The sequence below is a fragment of the Lasioglossum baleicum genome, chromosome 11, assembly GCF_051020765.1.
Source record: "Lasioglossum baleicum chromosome 11, iyLasBale1, whole genome shotgun sequence".
In the NCBI taxonomy this organism is placed as follows: domain Eukaryota; kingdom Metazoa; phylum Arthropoda; class Insecta; order Hymenoptera; family Halictidae; genus Lasioglossum; species Lasioglossum baleicum.
The window spans coordinates 4,870,783-4,890,163 of NC_134939.1; the positions used below are offsets into that span (position 1 = coordinate 4,870,783).

General features: G+C 36.8%; 1 protein-coding gene across 9 annotated transcripts in view; it reads left to right on the forward strand.

Annotated features, from left to right (window-relative positions):
- The window catches only part of LOC143213288 (uncharacterized), a 331,704-nt gene that overhangs the window by 295,849 nt on the left and 16,474 nt on the right, over positions 1 to 19,381 (forward strand). Inside the window, exons 1-2 of one of the 9 annotated variants that reach the window (XM_076433002.1) lie at positions 1,397 to 7,959; positions 9,721 to 9,967. The exons of 7 other annotated variants lie outside the window; for them this stretch is intronic. In XM_076433002.1, the coding sequence (XP_076289117.1) occupies positions 9,859 to 9,967 (109 nt within the window). In that variant the 5' untranslated portion in view covers positions 1,397 to 7,959; positions 9,721 to 9,858. Of the gene's footprint in view, positions 1 to 1,396; positions 9,968 to 19,381 lie in introns of those variants that run through there. One more of the 9 variants, XM_076433003.1, reaches the window with a different exon arrangement.

Below are 19,381 nucleotides of genomic sequence, written 5' to 3' on the forward strand. Positions count from 1 at the left end.
CCGAAAAAAACTCGGTCAATATATGTCGCCAACATGAAATGTCAAGTTTTTTAAGTGTCACTTGGTATTCAATTGACCTTTACGCGAATTGTGCCATTTCAAGAATATCTCTTCTCAGCAATATCATCCAAACTTTGTTTAGCTTTTACGAGCTCTGTCACTGAAATTCACTAATAATTATCCGGTGTAAATCACATAACAACTGCGAGCAGATTTAATTACGGTGCTTGAACACTCTTGCCAAAAGGATTTAATTTAAAAAAGTTCCATTCACGAAAGTGTTACCAAACATACCAATCGATGAGACCGAGTGTATACTGGCCTATTGTTAGAGGAACTAAACAGAACAATAAATCCGTTCGAACTACCGCTGTGTTCATCTGCGGCTCTGCAGTTTCGAAGGTAATAAGAGGATTCGGAAAATAGAGAGACGGCGAAATAAACGTACGGCGTATTTCCTCGTGAATTCTAGCCTCGTAGGGAGGTTGCCGGAGCTCTCGAGAGCTATGGAATAATTAATCGACGAGAAAAAAATGTCCTTTTGTTCGCTTTCGAGTGACAGAGTCCTCGCCTCAAGCACGCTCGACTCGAGCGTTCGATTGTTCAACAGACATTGTTTGATTTACGCTACCCGAGGCTCATTTAAATACACTTTAATACGCACGCATAGCACCCCCTCCTCTGAATTTACTATGCAAGCTCGTAAATATAGGCAGTTTTCCTATTGTAAAAGAAATTCACCGACGCGGCGAGACAATGACCTTCTATACATATATTGGAACCAATGTGTCGTTCGCTGGCGCCATTTTTACGGTGAATGCGGTGGCGCAGTATAATGAACAGATCGCGATCGGTTACGTTAAATAAAGTTCCCCCGGTGTACTTTACAAAGGCTGCAGTTCATTTTCACCGTGAATGATTTTAATACTTGGAAGTAAACACGTTATCGAAATTAATTGTGTTTTATCGATCACATACAAATGCGAACAATGAACGGGAATATCGCTTCAGGGAAAACCGTACGTAATTAAGAGAATGGTGCAACGATTCTAAAGTTCGTGTAAGCTATACAGTGACTCGAATTAATATTCTGACGCTCTAAAAAAGACGATAACTTTTTTAATATTGTACGATTTGAACTTTTTCGGGAAGCTGGAGCAATTTGTTTACTACAGGATGTGAAAAGAAATTTGTTCAAAAATTGCAATTGATCGGCATTGTAGAAAAAATACTAAAAGTTGCATTCTACATATTAATTCGGGTCATTGTGTGTAGATGTTTCCTCCATTTTCTTAAATTATACTCATAATTGAAGGGGTGGATGTATAAAGGTGTCAAGTTTGTTTTCTGTACAAGAGTTTTTAACAAAATATGTTGTTCTTTTTTGATGAATGAAGATAATTATTCTCTTTTTTTTGTATTAGAGATTAACCATAACAACATTATTATCTTCATTCATCAAAAAAGGACAACATATCTCGCTAAAAACTCTTTTACAGAGAACAAACAATTTGTTACTCGACACCTTCATCCATCCACCCCTTCAATTATTATTTACCACCACGAAACGACGTAAACAGAGTTGTACCTTATAACAATCAGAATATTTGAAAAACATTTGATCGAGACGGTGTGTTTTCATTTTCCGTGCCGACTCGCCTATCGAAACCAAACGCATATCGAAATTCTGCCGGCAATTGGAACTCGCATAATTTTCTGTCTGGCTAAGCTTGATAAATGACGCGAACATGTAATATTTTTCCACTCTGTTGTACATATAAATTTATCGCACGAAGCGGTCGATGTCACAGTTTTTTCCACGAGTGTCATCGACACGGACCGCTGCTAGTGTCGTGGAGTCGACAAAAATCGACAAACGTACGCAAGAAATCGAGGAAATTAGACACCTGGGAACGACACGCGTGGATGTCGCAACCGCTTGGAAACGACAAAATCAGCAGGCGAATTTTTCGATCCGATGAAATCGATCGAGCCGACACTTTTTAGTCGCCGTGTAGGCGAGCGAGTCTGCCCGTTATGGCGACACGCGGAGACCGGCTTTTCCTTCGCAATTGGATAAATATGACGCAGCTGCCGGCGTCAGATTCATTGCCAATAAAAGGTACGGCAAAGGTTACCCGAGCTCTCATTAACACTCGTTGGAACGCGCGAAATATTTGAAGCCGCAGCTCCACTTTGTTTTTTCCTGTTCCTTTATTTCGCTCGCGAAGAGAGCGAGAGAAAGAGAGAAGGTGTTTGTGTGTGTGTGCCCCGAGGGCCGACAGCCCGATTTGTACAGCTCGCCAGCTCGGCTAATTAATTTACTAATTATCGCCGTTTAATTGGTAGAGCGTGGAATGCTCGGCTATTCCCTGAGAACAAGAGTGCGCTTTAATATTCGCGACGGTGGAGAAGAAGGTCTTCTGCGCGGAAATTAAAACGGGACCACTGGGTAACATCGATCCTATTATTACGCCTCGAAAGGAGGCTTCGTGTTCGCGAAATATCGACACCCGCTCGATTGTCACCAGATGACTCGTAGAACGCCATTCAGTTATTGCGTGTGCGAAATGTCTGAAGTCAGTTAATTTCAAACACATTTTTTCTGCAAATGCATAAAATCCGCAGTCGACTTTTAAATAAATATTTGTTTGTTTCCTGTACCTCTTTCATGCAAACAATTATTTTGCACATCAAAAATCAAATTCATATGCTACAACCTAATATATGTATTGTTTGCACGATCTAAATAGTTCACGGTTTATCTCAGTGTTCCATATAAATATACAGCTTAGTGAAAATATAGATTGGTATCGATTATTGTTCCATTTAACGCACAGAACTGGGTTAAGTGTCCCAACGATAACGAAGATTAAATTTCGTGCAATAATAGACGTGCGTTCTAGTTCATAACTAGACTGCGAATGCATTTGAAGCTTGAAAACATCTTCATAATGCAGAAAATCGTATCTCATTGAAATCGTTAATTAAAATATTAGAATTCCACTTGTCTAAACCATTTGCGAAAAAGTTTACGGCGTCACATCTTAAGTGGATCTTCGCGCATTTATTGTACGAACTCCAGAGGTGCGTGTGTATATTAATAAAAATTAGTTGTATTCCCAAATCTCCCGGAATCCTTTCAGACTTTTACCAAGTGGATTAAAAAACATAACGTCTAAATGATTCAATAGTTTTCACATTTCAATGGGATTTCAATTTGATTCGATTACAGTAAAGTCTTGATCTAAGTCGGACGGAGGTGTACGATTTTAGTTAATTCGCCGATCCCCTCTACTAATCGGTGTGAACCAATTACAAAACTTCTTTGTTTGTCATTATTTTTTTATGGGACTTTCACAAAAATTTTTTATTTAGCTATTATTGAAGTTATAAAGCTGCTTTCATAAGAAATGATTTAATAAATATCTTTATTAGAGATATAACATATAATTAAGAACCACGCAGTCGAAATAAATTAAATCTTGTCATTTTTATAAGGCAACGTGTGTGTGTGCTTGTTACTTTTAGTGTTTATGAACGTTTTCAACGTTCGGCGCGGTCGGTGCGGTCACAAAAAAATAGTAGCCCTACACGATCTATGTCGGAGCGCGAACCCGAGGATCCGGATTAGATAAAAAATGTAGTGTACATTGGTTAATGAAATTCTTCCACGTGAATAAAGAAAGCGAGAAGAAACGGAAAAGAAATAGAGCCTGACAATCTTATCGAATTCGCAGAAACGGAACTGTGGGACGTAAGCTGACAGCGCAATCTGTGCAATAAGTGCAACACGACGAACACAATAAAATCTTAGAAAACCGTTGATGATATTGACAACTATTGACACAGAATTGCCTGATCATTACATCATGGGGATCACGGGGTCAGACGCAATTGTTTCCACTGACGCCACCGTCGACATGTCACGGAAAATTGTGATTTTCGTCGGCGAAAGATATCTCGGGGAATGGCAAGAACATATTATCCGTCAATGAGGGGCTAGACCAGTGATCTATGCGGTTCAATTAATCTAGTCTATTGCGCTATCGCACGATTTGCATATTCGCATAATTACAGAGGGTGAACGAACCTACGTTCGTGGCAGACCGCGGTGATAGAAAAATGTATGCGAATACGATGAATGCTTAAGACACGATAATAAGTAGATCGCGAACGAACGATTCTCCGCGATAAGATCCGAGAACAATTCTGGGAACGTGTAATCGAAGAAAATGATCTCTGTTTTTTTGTTAGAACAATATAATGAAATTATTTCAAATATTCGAAATTTCGAGTCGTATCAAAAATTTAATTTTATTTTTGGTTTTTCAAACCGTGATTATTAAATAATTTTATCAGATTATTAATTCATGTTTTCAGATTAAAAACGTCAGTAAAAATTTAAAAATTTTCTCTCACCTTTCTTTATTGGATGAAAATTAAGGGTCATGCTGCTGCTTTTAAATTATTACTGTTATTTTTATAGTGAATAATTGCACTGAGTTTTTATTCAATCTGGTTTAATTACGTGAGGTGTATAACAGTATTGCTGTTCTTGTAGAAATCTTGTTACCATTCTTTTTATATTTGACGTAACTGTTTTTATCATTATTAGTATGCCAGTAAACGTCTTAATATACATAAGGTAAACAGCCACAGTGTATTTGTTGTAATGGAACAAAACATTGTAAAGAGCACGGAGCTATTACGAGAGGTAACATCTATTCGCAAGGATTATTTACATTAATCAGGACACTGTTAACGTAACCATATTGTCCATACAATTTGTGACGTAATTATTGAAGGAGGAGGAGCGATGTCTCGAAGCAAACCTTGGTTATTTGAGGCTTAATAGACTCTCGGGACAAGTAACGACACAATTGAGAACGCGGGATGAATAAGTTTAATGATCATGGCCTCGGAAAGTAAATCTACATTCACGTGGATCCGTGGATATTTATAAAAAGAAAGATTTTTCTTGTCGAGCCCAACACATTGACGTAAGAAAAGTAGATTTTTTCAATCTTTTTGCCTGTGAACGGTTGTGGTGGAAACTAGAAAAAAAACGTTATTCTCTAAAAAATTAAAATGGTCACGCTTCACAGGTGACTTTGAGGCACCACTAAAAATTGCTGTAGTTCACAATATTGTTTACATTATTAAAAATATGTCTAATCAATAGACTGCGGATCTTTATGCAATTATCGCTTTTGAAAATTTTCAAAAAGTGCTACGATATAAAACATGACGGAATTTAGTACGATTTTAATTTATTTCAGATCTAAAAAGGCTACTACCACAGAAAATAACATTTTATTTGATTCGAGTTTCTTAAAATTCGTGTACAAAAATTGCAAATTGCATAAACATCCGCAGTCTGCTAATAAATTACTATAACCCTCATACGTTCCTCAAGAATAGTTGCATAAAAGAGACTAATAATTCACCCGTTTGCTCTACATGTGAAATCAACAAATTATGTTCCATTTGCAACGTCACATTTTACAAAAATACATAGACGTAAAGGGACCAATGATTTTACAGTATGTGAAAATAGTAAATGGGTGAATTTTTACCCTGAGAATCGTATAAGGGTTAAGTATTTTGCATGAGGTATTATATGAAATTTTATATCCGTATAAAGAAAGAATCATGTACAATGGAATTATTCGAGATCGGAAGAAATGTTTAATTTTCGAGTTAAAACAGCTTCGATTACAAAGGGTTAAGTGATCATTCACTATTTGAAGGTCACCCAATTTCGCAACTTTACAAATCAGAAATGCAACTTCGAACGTAGTGCTCACACGAAGCTGTGTCCGATTTCATTCTGGAGATGCCAGAATGGATTTTGATGAATTTCGGTATATCGTGAACGGAGATTCACGTCAAACACGAAGGAGAAGAAGCTCCGATGTGCCCGTCAGACCCTGATAACCGTATCGGTCGGCATTAATCACCGCCTCCCCGTATCCTCCGTTGTTCCCGACGTGTTTGACACGCTTGACTCGCTCCGGCGACACGAATTACAACGCGAATTAGTTATAAGCCCGGGGAGAATGATCCACGAGGCGTTGAACGGCGTCGATTGTAATTTATCAAATCGCCGTTGGCGCCCACACTTCAATCAATACGAATCCTCTGCTCGTGGTCCCTGAACTCTCTCGGCCGTCTTTCTTCGCTTCTTCTTCACCAACGTTGTCACCAATGGCGAAAATTATTCTTCATTATTTACTCCGAATCTCAGCTTCGACGTGCTATTCGCAGATAGTCTGCTCATTCCAACGGTCGTTATTCGTGTAATTGTTTAATGCATCGTTTAATAATTTTCAGACTACGTTTAATACTTCAATTTTATGTATCCTTTCTTTTCTCCTTTGCTATGTATGTCTTTTTCAGAATTTGTCTCATTGCCAGTTTTAATTTCTCTCCAGCTTTCAACAATTTCATTCAGTTCAATCACATCTTCATTATATAGTTATTATTGCTTTAAACGATTGCTTAAAGTTTAAAATCATAGGCTAATGTGTAAACTCTTGTGCTTTTTTTGTAACTTTTAGCCTGATGTAGTACATTTTTCTTGGGTAAAAATTCGCCCACCGTGTTAACATTGATAACAGAAGAAAATAATTTTATTACAATTTCAATGAAGTGCTTATTTGCTTATTTATAACAGTCACATTAACATCGAGGTCATTAGTAGACTGCGGGTCTTCATGCATTTGTAACAAAATTGAGTAGAACAATTCGAAATTGTTAAGAAATTGAATAAATTGAAGATGTCAATGCATGATTTCTCCTCTTTTCAAATCATTAAGGGAAGAAATAACATTCAATGTAGTTTCTATTTCTTGCAATCCATGCAGACAATTTTTATTTTGCATAAAGATCCGCAGTCTAGTCATTACGGACCACATTTTGGTATACAATTATAGGTACAGTGTTCTGTTTTAACTCGATATAACATTCACAATATCATTAACCCTTTGTACTCGAATGGCGACTCTGAGGCGCCAGTCAAAATTACCATATCATTATTCGAAACAGTTGTTAAATTATTCAATTCCTCTGTATTCTAGAAATTTCTAAAACTTCAAATGTCGTACATATGAGAAAACAGGTTCAATTTCATGTGAACAGTGTAAAATAAAGATTGTATAGAATAGAAATCTTTTAGACTGAAAGATATGTCTTGATTTCGCGGAATTAAAATTACTTCGAGCCCAAGGGTTAACAAATCACATCGTTAAACTATCAGGCTCGCACGTGGCCGGTGTACGGTCGCACATCATAACCAGACAATTTCGAAAAACAATCTTTTTCGGTACAAATTAGAAAGATCATTTTGATTTTTTAAATTCTGTGTGTGAAGAGGCGCGGCGTTAGAATCCGCATGCAAATCTGCTTGCGGCTTTCTCGTCGCACTATCACCTGTTTTCTCCGATTCCGGTCGTGAGGTGTCTTTGACTCGGCAATGGCGTGAAATAATTTTTAACGGTAATAGCTGGCCAATGGACGTTTGCGTAATCCCCTTTGCACGCCTAGCTCCGGTTCGTAAACGGAGAGCCAACGGGCAAGAGCAAAGGCGAGGCACACGCGGGGATCACCTACACGCAAGCGTCGAGCGCGTCCGCGCGGAAAACTCTCGAGGCAAGAGGCAAGTGTATTCACCTTAAGGCTTAAGGCCTTTAGTCGAGCGCCGCTCTACGCGCCGTAAACATGTGATCGCGCTGCGACTCGTTGTCTTCACTGTTTTCAGTCGTTTTACACAATTTTCTCCGTCTGCGGTTAATCAACAATCGATTTCGTTTGAGATTTTCAGTGACTTTTATCAGTGATTCACCTTCGTGCTTCGAGTTTTGCGCCTGTGTACAGTGTATAGTGATTAATGGCTGCTCTGCGTAGAAACAGTTTTACTCCATCGTTTATCTTTTTATTATAAAAGACAACAAACAGGTTCTTGATTTAGAGTTTCTGTTTTATTGCTCACTTTAATCTATCGCCACTGGTCAGATGACCGGCCTCAAGGATTTTATTTTATAATTGGTGGAATTATAGAAATTATACTGTAATCGAAATTATACAAAATCTAAATATATTCAATCGTGTCACTTTTAGAAGGCTGCGCATAGCAGAAAATTTTAGTGCTCGGTCGGTTTAGTGGTAAATACAGAGATAAATAAAAAAAACATAAATTGTTTTCTTCGGGGTTTTGTTCTCGAGAAATTCTGGTTGGAAGATTCATCAACTATACGCTCGCTCACTTGGTTTTTCCTGAAAACGGATCAAACAAGTTTTATTTCTATTCTTCTCAATTCACCTTCTCTTGTGGAATCGTTTAGTCTTGCTAGTATTGTCTGGAAATATTCATTTTTTTAGATAAAACAATTTGCGCATCGACAGTAACAGTTGCGCATTTGCTTCTTACATAATTCTGTGGATTTTCGTCGATAAGATAATATATTTTAATATTACATTACGAATATTTAAGTATGGACTAATACTAGAGCTACCGGAGAGTTCTTTCAGAATTACTGAAACGCAAACAATGATTCATGAGAATTTGTTAACGAATTTAATTTATTTAAAGCGTGTTCGGAATGGTAAACTTAAACATTTAAACTGTTATCAATGAAGTTAAATGGACTATTAAAATGAGTAAGGTGTGTAGATATTTTAAACCCTGAAAATGAAGACGTTCTCAACTAAAATTCTGAGAACCACTTTCGGTATTGCTCATTTTACCAAACCATTTAGTTTATCTCGTCCGATACGTGATTTTCAGCATCAATTAACGCCGTGTACATATTGAAGGTTCTCTATCGCAAGGAGTAATTAAGCTTTCACTTCAATCATTGTTTAAATACATTTACATATTCATAGAACCATCACATCGCATTCAGACGATCCCACAGAATAATTGGCCACCGTTACAACCGCATAATCGTTGCTATTAAAGCGCAAGCATCTTCAAAATTGAAGTTCTGGATCTACTTCACAGTTACAGGCCCCTGAAAAGGGAAAAAATTAAGAAGTGTATATAATTAGTAGATCGCGGATGTTTATGCAATTTGCAATTTTTGTACACGAATTTTAAGAAACTCGAATCAAATAAAATGTTATTTTCCGTGGTAGTAGCCTTTTTAAAACTAAAATAAATTAAAATCGTACTAAATTCTGACATATTTCATATCCTAACATTTTTGGAGTATTTCTAAGAGCCATAACTGCATAAAGATCCGCAGTCTAGTAATTAGACATTCCTGAAAAAGTCTACATTAACACTAAAACTACCGAGCTCTAAAAATGGCTGGCATGTGTTGCCTTATAAAAATGGCATCGTAGAATTTATATAGATTTTCTATCATCTTTATTATATGTGCTTGGATACAAAAATGTGTGTAACCATTAGACAGTCGATTTGATACATTTATAACCAAAATGTAACTAAAAATAGTAAAAACATTAGAAGAATTTAAGAATACTATTATATTATTTTCAACCCATATTTTTAAAATGAATTAAGAAAGGGAATTTTCCATTTGACAGTTTGTTGCAAGTCAGGTAGAAAACTTTTATTTCGCAAAAGGTCCGCTGTCCGATAATCATTTCGAGTGAAACCGTAATAATTCAAATAATTGTAAAATAAAAAACCAGAAGCCGGTCATTCGACCGGCGGTGGTAGATTTAGTGTAACAATCCTACATTTTTTTATAGTGACCGTCAGTAAGATACGCGACAGTGTGGATTGTTTACAAACAGTGATTACCTATCGGGACGCCTCGTGTCGTTGGTTCGGGACGAGCCACGTTCGTGTTATTAGATTAAGATTGGTTCGATGCTGTTGACATACCGATGCCAGGCGAGAGTGATTGGCGTCGATCCACGTTTCCGCCGGGGGACCTGAAGATGCTAGGGAATTTCGGTAGCAACCAGAGCATTCTTGGTTTTCTGTCCAGCAAAGGTACGTCGACCCCGCTCCGCCATTAATTCGCGCGTCGATTGTTACGGCAGATGAGTCTCTCTCGCGATGTTAAGTCATACGTCCACGCGTGTTCGCCAAGCCGAGAGATAACTCTGCTTAGAAAGCCAGATAGAAAGCGATCCTCTCGGCGTCGTTGTTCCAGGACAACGAATTCTGAACCGTCTAGATCGCTTTCGTCCCGATAACGGGGACCGTTTTGTTTTCGTTTTCTGTTTCGCATGCTCTTTTTCCCCTCCCCTCCATTCTCCACATTTTTCGATTCGGCCCGTTTTGCCAGGCGCGCATAATTTTCAACGCATCGCTGACGCTAGGCTCTCTGCTTTCATCGAGGCGAGTTATCGCCGTACGATTATCCCGTTCAGACCGGACGAATTGTTGCATTGAGTTTCCGCTCGCCGTCCCCGGCGAAGTTTCATTCCGGTGCACGCCGCGCGCCGGTTTCATTTTTCGTTTCTCGATAATGTACAGTCGCCGGCAAAATGGTATTTTTGCCCGGTGGAGATTAGAATACGTAAAAATAAATATTGTGCTCTTAATAAATTTGTACAATTCAATGAGATGGTTTTCTCAGTGGCGAGGCAAACAAAATTGTCGATCATTCTCATATTTTTATAATCTCAGGATTAGGTAAGAAACAGGTTAAAATCTTATTCAAGTAGACTGTCGATAGCAATACTATAATTAATATTATTGATTAAACTCGAACATTATCAATTGTAATTCATCAATATTATTAACAATAACGCTGTCAGAATGAATTGAAGTATGCACCAATTACATCGTGTCACATGAAGCGGTCATTTTGTTGCATATAAATTCATTTTAACGGACGAACGTTGCCAATTTATTTCGTTAAAAATTGAGAGAAAATGATCATAATTTATTATAAATATCCCAGATATTTCTTGCACAAAGTAATTTGATGTTTAATTAATTTCTAGCCATTTTTCTTTCTTCGTGAATTTATTAACACTAGATTTACCGGCAATTAAAATACATATACCTATTTCTACAGAAACCAGTCAAAAATGATGTTCTTTATGTATATGTATATATTTTTTGAATGAATACTCAATTATATAATTTCATACAGTTTAATATTATTATAGTTTACTAAAGAGTACAGTTAATAAATAATATAAGTAATAATTCGAAATTTTATTTTAATTCTCAGTCAAACAATATGATATACAGAATGACCACACGTGAAATGGCATCGATGTCGTATGTATAGTATAGTGACTCGAATTAATATTCGGACGCTCTAAAAAAGACGATAACTTCTTTAATATTGTACCATACGATTTGAACTTTTGTGGGAAGCTAAAGCAATCAGTTTACTAGAGGATGTGAAAAGAAATTTTTTCAAAAATAGCAATTGATCGGAATTATAGAAAAAATGTTTACCATTGCAATTTTTACTATCCTTAAACGTTTGTAGCTCATTGCAACGTCGACCGATTTTGACCAAACTTTCAGAATATGTTTAATTCACACAGATTCAAAACGTATTTTTTAAATTTTCAATATAGGCCCACATAAAAAAGTTGTAAAATGCAACTTTTAGTATTTTTTGCTACAATTCCTTTCAATTGGAATTTTTGGAAAAATTTCTTTTCACATTCTGTAATAAACTAATTGCTCTAGCTTCCCAAAAAAATTCAAATTAAAAAAGTTATTGTCTTTTTTGGAGCGTCGGAATATTAATGAGAGTCACTGCATGTTACGTAACATCACGGCTATGTTTATGTTTATGTTTTGGCGCCAGATAAGACGTAGGGTGCGCGATAACATTTTCTAATAAAAAGATCTATCTACATATCTAATTAACGGTTTCCGGTTCGGGAAACTGATTATAGGATACTTTTCCACTTTGAGAAGTATGTACCAGTCAAAATAACTGGTATTGGTAGGGTTGCCAGAAATGTTTTATCCAAATATAGAAGAAGTAGTGAAAACTGCAATTATGTATATGTATATGAGATAGGCTCAAAATATAGGAGTTCAAGTAAAAGAGGTACACAGCACATTTTAAACTTTTTTATTCAAACAAAGATGATTTTTTATTCAAATATGATATAGGAGATCAAGTTCAAATATAAGAAGACTCATATCAAATATAGAAGATCTGGCAACCCTAGGTATTGGTATAAGTAGCCATGATACAAAATTATTTTGATTCTGTATTAATAAAACAAAAATAAGATTCATTATATTACACCTTTAGTTAACGCTGTAAAAGTAATCACATTTAAGGAAAAATACTTTAAGTTCAAGAAAACCACATCGAACAACAGCAGTATAGAATTTGTTTGGATTCCGTCCCATTCAGGCATTGTTGGAAATGACGAGGCTCTGACGCCTTAGCTAAGTTGGCAACACTAGAACAAGCTGATAAGCGTATTGTCATTCCTTTCTCCGATTTACGGGAATCTTTTAAACACGAACGTGCATAAAGTACTAACGATTTCTCAATGCAGCAGGGTCAGTTTAAGGGCAAGGAGTATTTTCAGTATTATATTGGGGACGGGGTTGCACGAATCAAGAGGTTTATCACGAAAATTTATTGTAACATTCAATCGTTGTAGATCAGATCAGTATCATCTTGCAACATTCCTTTCACGCCTACATATAATAAATGATTCCAAATGTAATTGCAGTAATGAGGGTCAAGATCTTAACCATATCATTTGGCAATGTACCTTGTTGGAATCACAAAGAGTCGATTTTATGAAAAGATTAAGCAAGCTCAATTTGTTCCCACCCTTAAATATCAGATCGTTACTTTATGAACCAAATATTCGGGCATGTCATCTTTTATTTTTCAAGCAATGCAATTTAAAGATTTAAAGTTATGTACTTAATGCGTTATATTCTGCTGTACCTACACTACTAATGTATAACCGTAAGCCGTAAGATGTCGTATCAACCAAATGTACATATAAATATCAGACATTAAGTTCATCCACTATAGCTTTATAACCCCCTATGGGGAGTTCCACGTAAGCTCTCAATAAAAAAAAAGTCATCATAAATTTCAGAATGAAATTGTAAAAGCTGTCATTTTGACTGGCGTGGTAGATCTAGTGTTAGTTATTTGCAAACAATTCAAATACGTTCAATGAAAGTAATCTCCGTCAGTAGACTGCGGATCTTTATGCATTTATAGCAAAATTGAGAAGACGAAATTGAAAATTATCGAAAAATTTTCAAACTTTAAGATGTCAATATATGATGTATTCTCTATTAAAATCATTAAGGGAAGAAATAACATTCAATGTAGTTTCTACTTCTTGCGATCGATGCAGATAATTTTTGTTTTGCATAAAGATCTGCAGGCTATCCATCAGTTTCTGTGCACTAACTCCATTCTATAAACAATTAACGAATCTACAGTTCGGTGGATGGAGAAGACTTACTAATACTATTAACTAAACAGCGGATCTTTATGCATGTATGAAAAAATTGGTTGGGCGAAATATAAAACAGTACAAGATTTTACAAATTTGTGAGTACTGTAATGTTGTTTTTAAAGTGAAAATATCATTAAGGGACGAAATCAATTTTTATGTTACTCCTGCAACATTTTTATTTTGCATAAAGATCCGCAGTCTGTTAATAACTATGAACAACAACGTGCATTAAATCCATGCGATTCCCTTTACCGCGAAATACCAGGCTGCGATCGTCACAGACGCGCGGCGCCGCTGGCGAACGTGTTACGCTCATTTAACGCTATACAGGATGATTCAGTGACTCTCGTTGCACGTACTCGGTCGTCAAAATGGCCGCCGACACGGGCCAACGTAATCGGTATTATGGATTCACTGGACAACGCGTTTGGTCCCGGATCCCCGAAAAAATGCCTAGTTTCGTCGCAGCACGGTCTCCCACGCGCTAGGGACAAGGGGAACGTGTCGTATCGTCGAAAACGATCGACGCCACGAGCGAACGTGGTTCTGCATCGAAGGCAACAGCTCGGAAACACCAATGTGTCACGTGTTTCAGTGTTAGCCGTGCATGCTTGCGGGAATACAAATTGAACGTTTCTCAAGACTCTCCCCCCTACCGGACACCATGAAAACGGTGGCCGCGTGACTAACGGTAATCTATGGTGTATTCGCGAGTTACGACAGTTCTTACCGTGTTATTCCACCGATTCGGACGTGGAAAGTGCACGCAGCCGTAGGCGGCCGTCACGGTTTCATTTTCATCCGCATCGAAACTTGGATACCGATCCATTGAATAACTTGTTTGCTCGTAAATTCCCATTAGGGCTCTCCTGGGGCTTGCTTCCCGTACACGGAGCCGTGTTTCACGACCCTGAAGAATGAAGACGTTTCTATCGCGCGTTCTTCGACCGAGCCGTGAATTGTATCTACACTTTGCTAGAATTACGAGGGATGTTTGACGGGTCAAATACCTAATTTTCTTGCATTCAGTTTCTGGTATCGAGAATGTATCTGTGGAACATTTTTCCGGTGAAATGACCAGAACTATAGGGATCCGAAAGTTACAAACCCTTTACTCTATGATTTCTTCTAGACTTCGTTAAAATTTTTATAAATATTCCCACACTTGATTCGCACTTTTAGTTTCTGGTTTCAAGAATATATCTCTGTAACATATGTATTCTGAAATTCAAGATCTCGGTTTCATAGCTGCGATGATTAGAACCAGAGTTGCTGGATGAGGGGAAGAAGCTACCCTCTCTCTCTGCCAGTACCGGATTAGCCACGTGACCGGACCGCGGCGGAAGTACCGTAGAAGGGGAAGGTAGAGTGGGGACACAAGTCTTAATCTGGCGACTCTGATTAGAACTTCCTTATCGTCAAAAGTTCGTAGTCACCGATTGTACGCCTACATTACTATAATGGCTAACTGCAATTACTGTCATTATATGACTACATTAATTGACAACAAAAAATTGTATTTTGATTTAAAGCAAATGTACTACTACAACTAGATACATCTAACTCTTCGCACTCGAATGGAGCCTCTGAGGCGCCGTACACTGAGAAAAAAATCCTGTCGAAACAAAAAAAATATATGTTGATTCAATAAGATGTACTATTGAATAGTGCCAATATCATATGAAGTTATTTTAATATTTAATACTATTGAATTTCAATAGCAAAACTCATTTCCGCCAATCATATAAGCGAATAGCTTGACCATCAATGTTTTCAAAAAAATAAGGTATGGCCTCAAACCAATTCCAGTATAAATCAATACATTTCTCAAATTTTTTTAACAACATATCTGATTGAAGGAAAAAAAGAAATATTACGAATAATAATGCGCGTTCTCTCTTTACACACGCTGTTTTTTTCTACGTTCAGGCCGGTCTTTGGAGCTCAAAAAAATAGTTTCCGTCAATGAACTTTGCAAACGAACCTCCCCGATGCTTTTGCGACTGTACAGGATTTACTGTAAATTAATCAAATATCCAAATTCAACCATATGTGCAAGAAAACTATTGTTACCGTTTCCATCTTCATATTTAGCTAAATGTGGATTTAGTACCATAAATGATTTGCTGCTAAAAAAATAAATCGGCTGGATAGAACACAACTGGGAGACTTGAGACTGAAGCTAAATAAATTGGAACCTAATATAAAATCTCTTTGCAGCAAGCATCAAGCGCAAGGATCTCGCTAAATGTAAAGAATAAATAATTACTCTAATAATTAAAATAATATATAAAAATCTTTCATTAAAATTATTTCGTACTTGAATTTTTAGTACTGTTTTTGTACTAGAGGACTGTGTTTCCTCAACAATTTCCTAGTGATTTCTTCGTAAAACCTATCATTTAAGTTTCTTCATTGAACAATTCAATTTTTTAATACTAAAAATTATGTATATGTTACATAGGGGACATAAGAATTTTAGAAGGGATGGCATAAAAGGTTGGGAAACACTGCTCTAAAGAGACAGGGTCCAATAGAAATGTATTTCTTCCATTTAATAATCTATTTTGTACAAGTTTCACGAACTCACAAAAAAGAAATATTACGAATAATAATGTACGGTATTGAATCGAATAATATTTTCAATCATTTCATGATAGACAATTCAAATACATCACGATTTGCTTCTAAATTTCATACTATTGAAAAGAGTACACTGATATTCATCGAAGTAAAAAAATTACAATAACACGCGTGTTATTGAAGTAACTACTTTTTTTTCTCAGTGTAAAAATTGCCATGCCATTATCCAAAACAGTTTTAACATTATTAAACTCGTCTGTATTCTATAAATTGTAAGAAGCTCAACTGTTACATGAGAAAACAGGTTCAAATTCATGTACATAATGCAAAAAAAGGTTACATAGAATAAAAATGATCTGGGTTGATAGAAATGTCTAGATATTGGAATTGAAATTGCTTCGAGTGCAAAGGGTTAAAATATCTTTAATACATTTGATACAAATTGAAATACATTTTAACAAAATAGCAGGAAAAGTTTGTATAAAATTGTAAATCAAAATTCGAGTAGATAAAATAGAGATGCTGTTAATCAGATTTTCCGTCTGCTGGAGTAAAGAGCATTTCCTCGTCAGGGTTCGTAGCCGGCGTCAACGATTACTGAGCAAGTGACGAAGTCATGATGGAATGCGACGGTATCTCGCTCGGAATTGTCCAGCCATGCGTCCAGCACGCGCGAATCTCCTCCTCGTCGTCCACAGGGACGCGAAGTCGCGGGAACTCGATGAGTTGACTTTGTCAGTCGAATTCTTGTTCCACGACTCGCGCGTAGCTGGCGGCAAGCTGACATCGAGTTTCTCCGTGGAAAAAGGACACCATAAACTTGATAACTGCGTCGCGGGAACGTGGCGTGTTTCGCGAACCGCGCGAAACTGACGCGTCGAGCGCGAACGATAACAATGGGAGCGGAAGTTCCGCGAAACGTATTTATGCGAGGCGACGTAACTTGCTAACTGCCACTGTCTTCTATCTATGGTAATGCTTCGGTGGTTGCATTCGGGCCCAATCTTCTTTCGATGAACCGCTCACTGGAACGGGAACGGGCCAACGGGAACCTAAAGATGCTTAACTTATGTACGGGGTTAAAAAAGTTTTTAAAACCATTACACACCGGAATAGAAAATCTGGAAACAATTGGAAATAGTATTATACTTTTTACAATATCGCTGAATTAATATAAAAAGTGTCGCTATTAAACTCCAGCGTGAACTCTATATTTCTTCAAATTTTTTCATGGTTTCAATTTTATTCACAACCAAAAAATCGGAAAAATTTGAATAGTTCATTGAACTATCAATGTCTTGAATTTTTAGATGTAATTGAATGAGGAGAATAGGGTAAAAACTGGTTAAACTCGGTTGAAGGACGAGAATAGAGAATAGCTAGGCCTTTCCGAAAAGCCCTTAACCAAACAAATTTCCCTCATCGATAACTGTTGTAAATAAGATTTCTACATTATAATTGCGATTTCTAATCAAAGAATTTAAGCTTTTAATCATGTAGTACTTCGAAAATGATTAATATGATTAATGTTCTCAGCTTAACTAATAAAGTTTCGCTTACCGTTCTCTGTTGGTGATTGTAGTAGCAGATTTGACCCCAATATCAATTATTATCTATTTATCCGATACAGGTTCCGTGATTCAAACCAAATACTGTAATCTTGACTATTAGGAAATAATAGCATAATCGCCAGCACCTATTTATTTACTCGGTTCACTTGATGACGATCCGTGATCCAAATTAACCACGATCTTGACACCAATTCACAAATAATTGATCACCTCGATAAACCGTACTAGTTCGTGTTAGTGTAGAAATACGACTTATTTAGGATTATACATATAGCGCGTGATACGTGGCCGCTCGGACAAAGTGTAAAAGCCTGCACGCGTGCCCTTAGTTGCACTCACGCAACTAATGCTGGAATGCTTCACGCCTTCGCACGAATCCCAGGAATTTCATTCTTAACCGCTGTCTGTTAATTGTGATTCGTGTTATGGCACAAGGACACTCCGCAGATATACATTGGATCCAGAAAGTATTTAACACTAAACCTACCGAGCCTGAAAAGTAACTGGTACGTGTTCACTTATAAAAATGACAAGATTGATTTTATTTAGACTTTGTTCAGCTCCTATTGTAATATGTGCTCTACTAAAGATATGTATACAATCATTTCTTATGAAATTATTTTTATTATATCAATAATCGTAAAATAAACAATCTGGAACCGGTCATTTTGACCGGTGATGGTAGGTTTAGTGTTAAGCACTACATTTTCGATTCTCGATAAATTGTCGACATTTAAACCGTAATAATTTCACAAAAATAACTAACACAACCCAGAGCCCGGTACTGACAGAGAGAAAGAGAGACTTTTACCCTTTAATAAGCCTCGATTCACATCTTGAAACTTGAAGCCTCTACTTTCGCAAAGCAGTGTTCATTGTTCTCTAAAATATGTTTACTGGATGGCGGAAAACTACAGAAACATTTTTCCTAAAGAATGCTGCAAATTCAAACGTGTCCAAAAGCTTTCAAAATTGATGCACGATTTTCCCACTGTTTTGTGGCACAAAAATGAAGAACAAATTCCACAGAGTCAACGTAATTTAATCACCGACACCAGAAGTTTTCTAAAGTCTACAAAACCTGGTGAAGTTCGGTTTACAAAAACGTGTTGCGACAGAAATAAACTTTTCAAGATGGAGACGAACCGTGTCACCCACATACGACTGAAAGACAGTCAGCATGTTAGGCAACAAAAACTCGCATTGAGTGCATTCTTCATTATGGTATGTTAAATGCTTGCGCATCCGTTTCAATAATGATACCATTGAATTATTCATAGGAGAATGAATTGAAAAACATATAATTTATACTCTGTAAAATAATAGAGCAGGTGTAACATAAAACGGTAAAAAACATTTAGAAAATTAATAAATACTGTTACGTTATTTTCAATCTATTAACTACATTAAGGAAGAAAATAAATTTCTATTTCACTCCAGTTTGTTGCTATTCAGGTAGAACATTTTTACTTTGCATAAAGATCCGCTGTCTAGTAATAAATTATGATTTTCGACAAAAATGGGTGGATACAGAGAAAACATAGAAAGAACTCTTGGCTCCCGTGTCTTAAAAGTAGCGTACACAATTTTTATTTTGCATGGATATCCACAGTCTAATATAATTAATACTACCATGTACAACTCTCTATTCAGGATTCGACAGAAGCCCGAATAATTTTGCAAACAAATAATATCGCCCCTAGGAAATCCCACAAAACGTTCCACGTGTTTCTCTTTAGGCTGAATAAGTGATAACAGGTCGAGATTGTAATCGAAACAAGGTGTAATGCGCCTGGAAAGGATAAGGCGGTTGTGCAATTCATTTG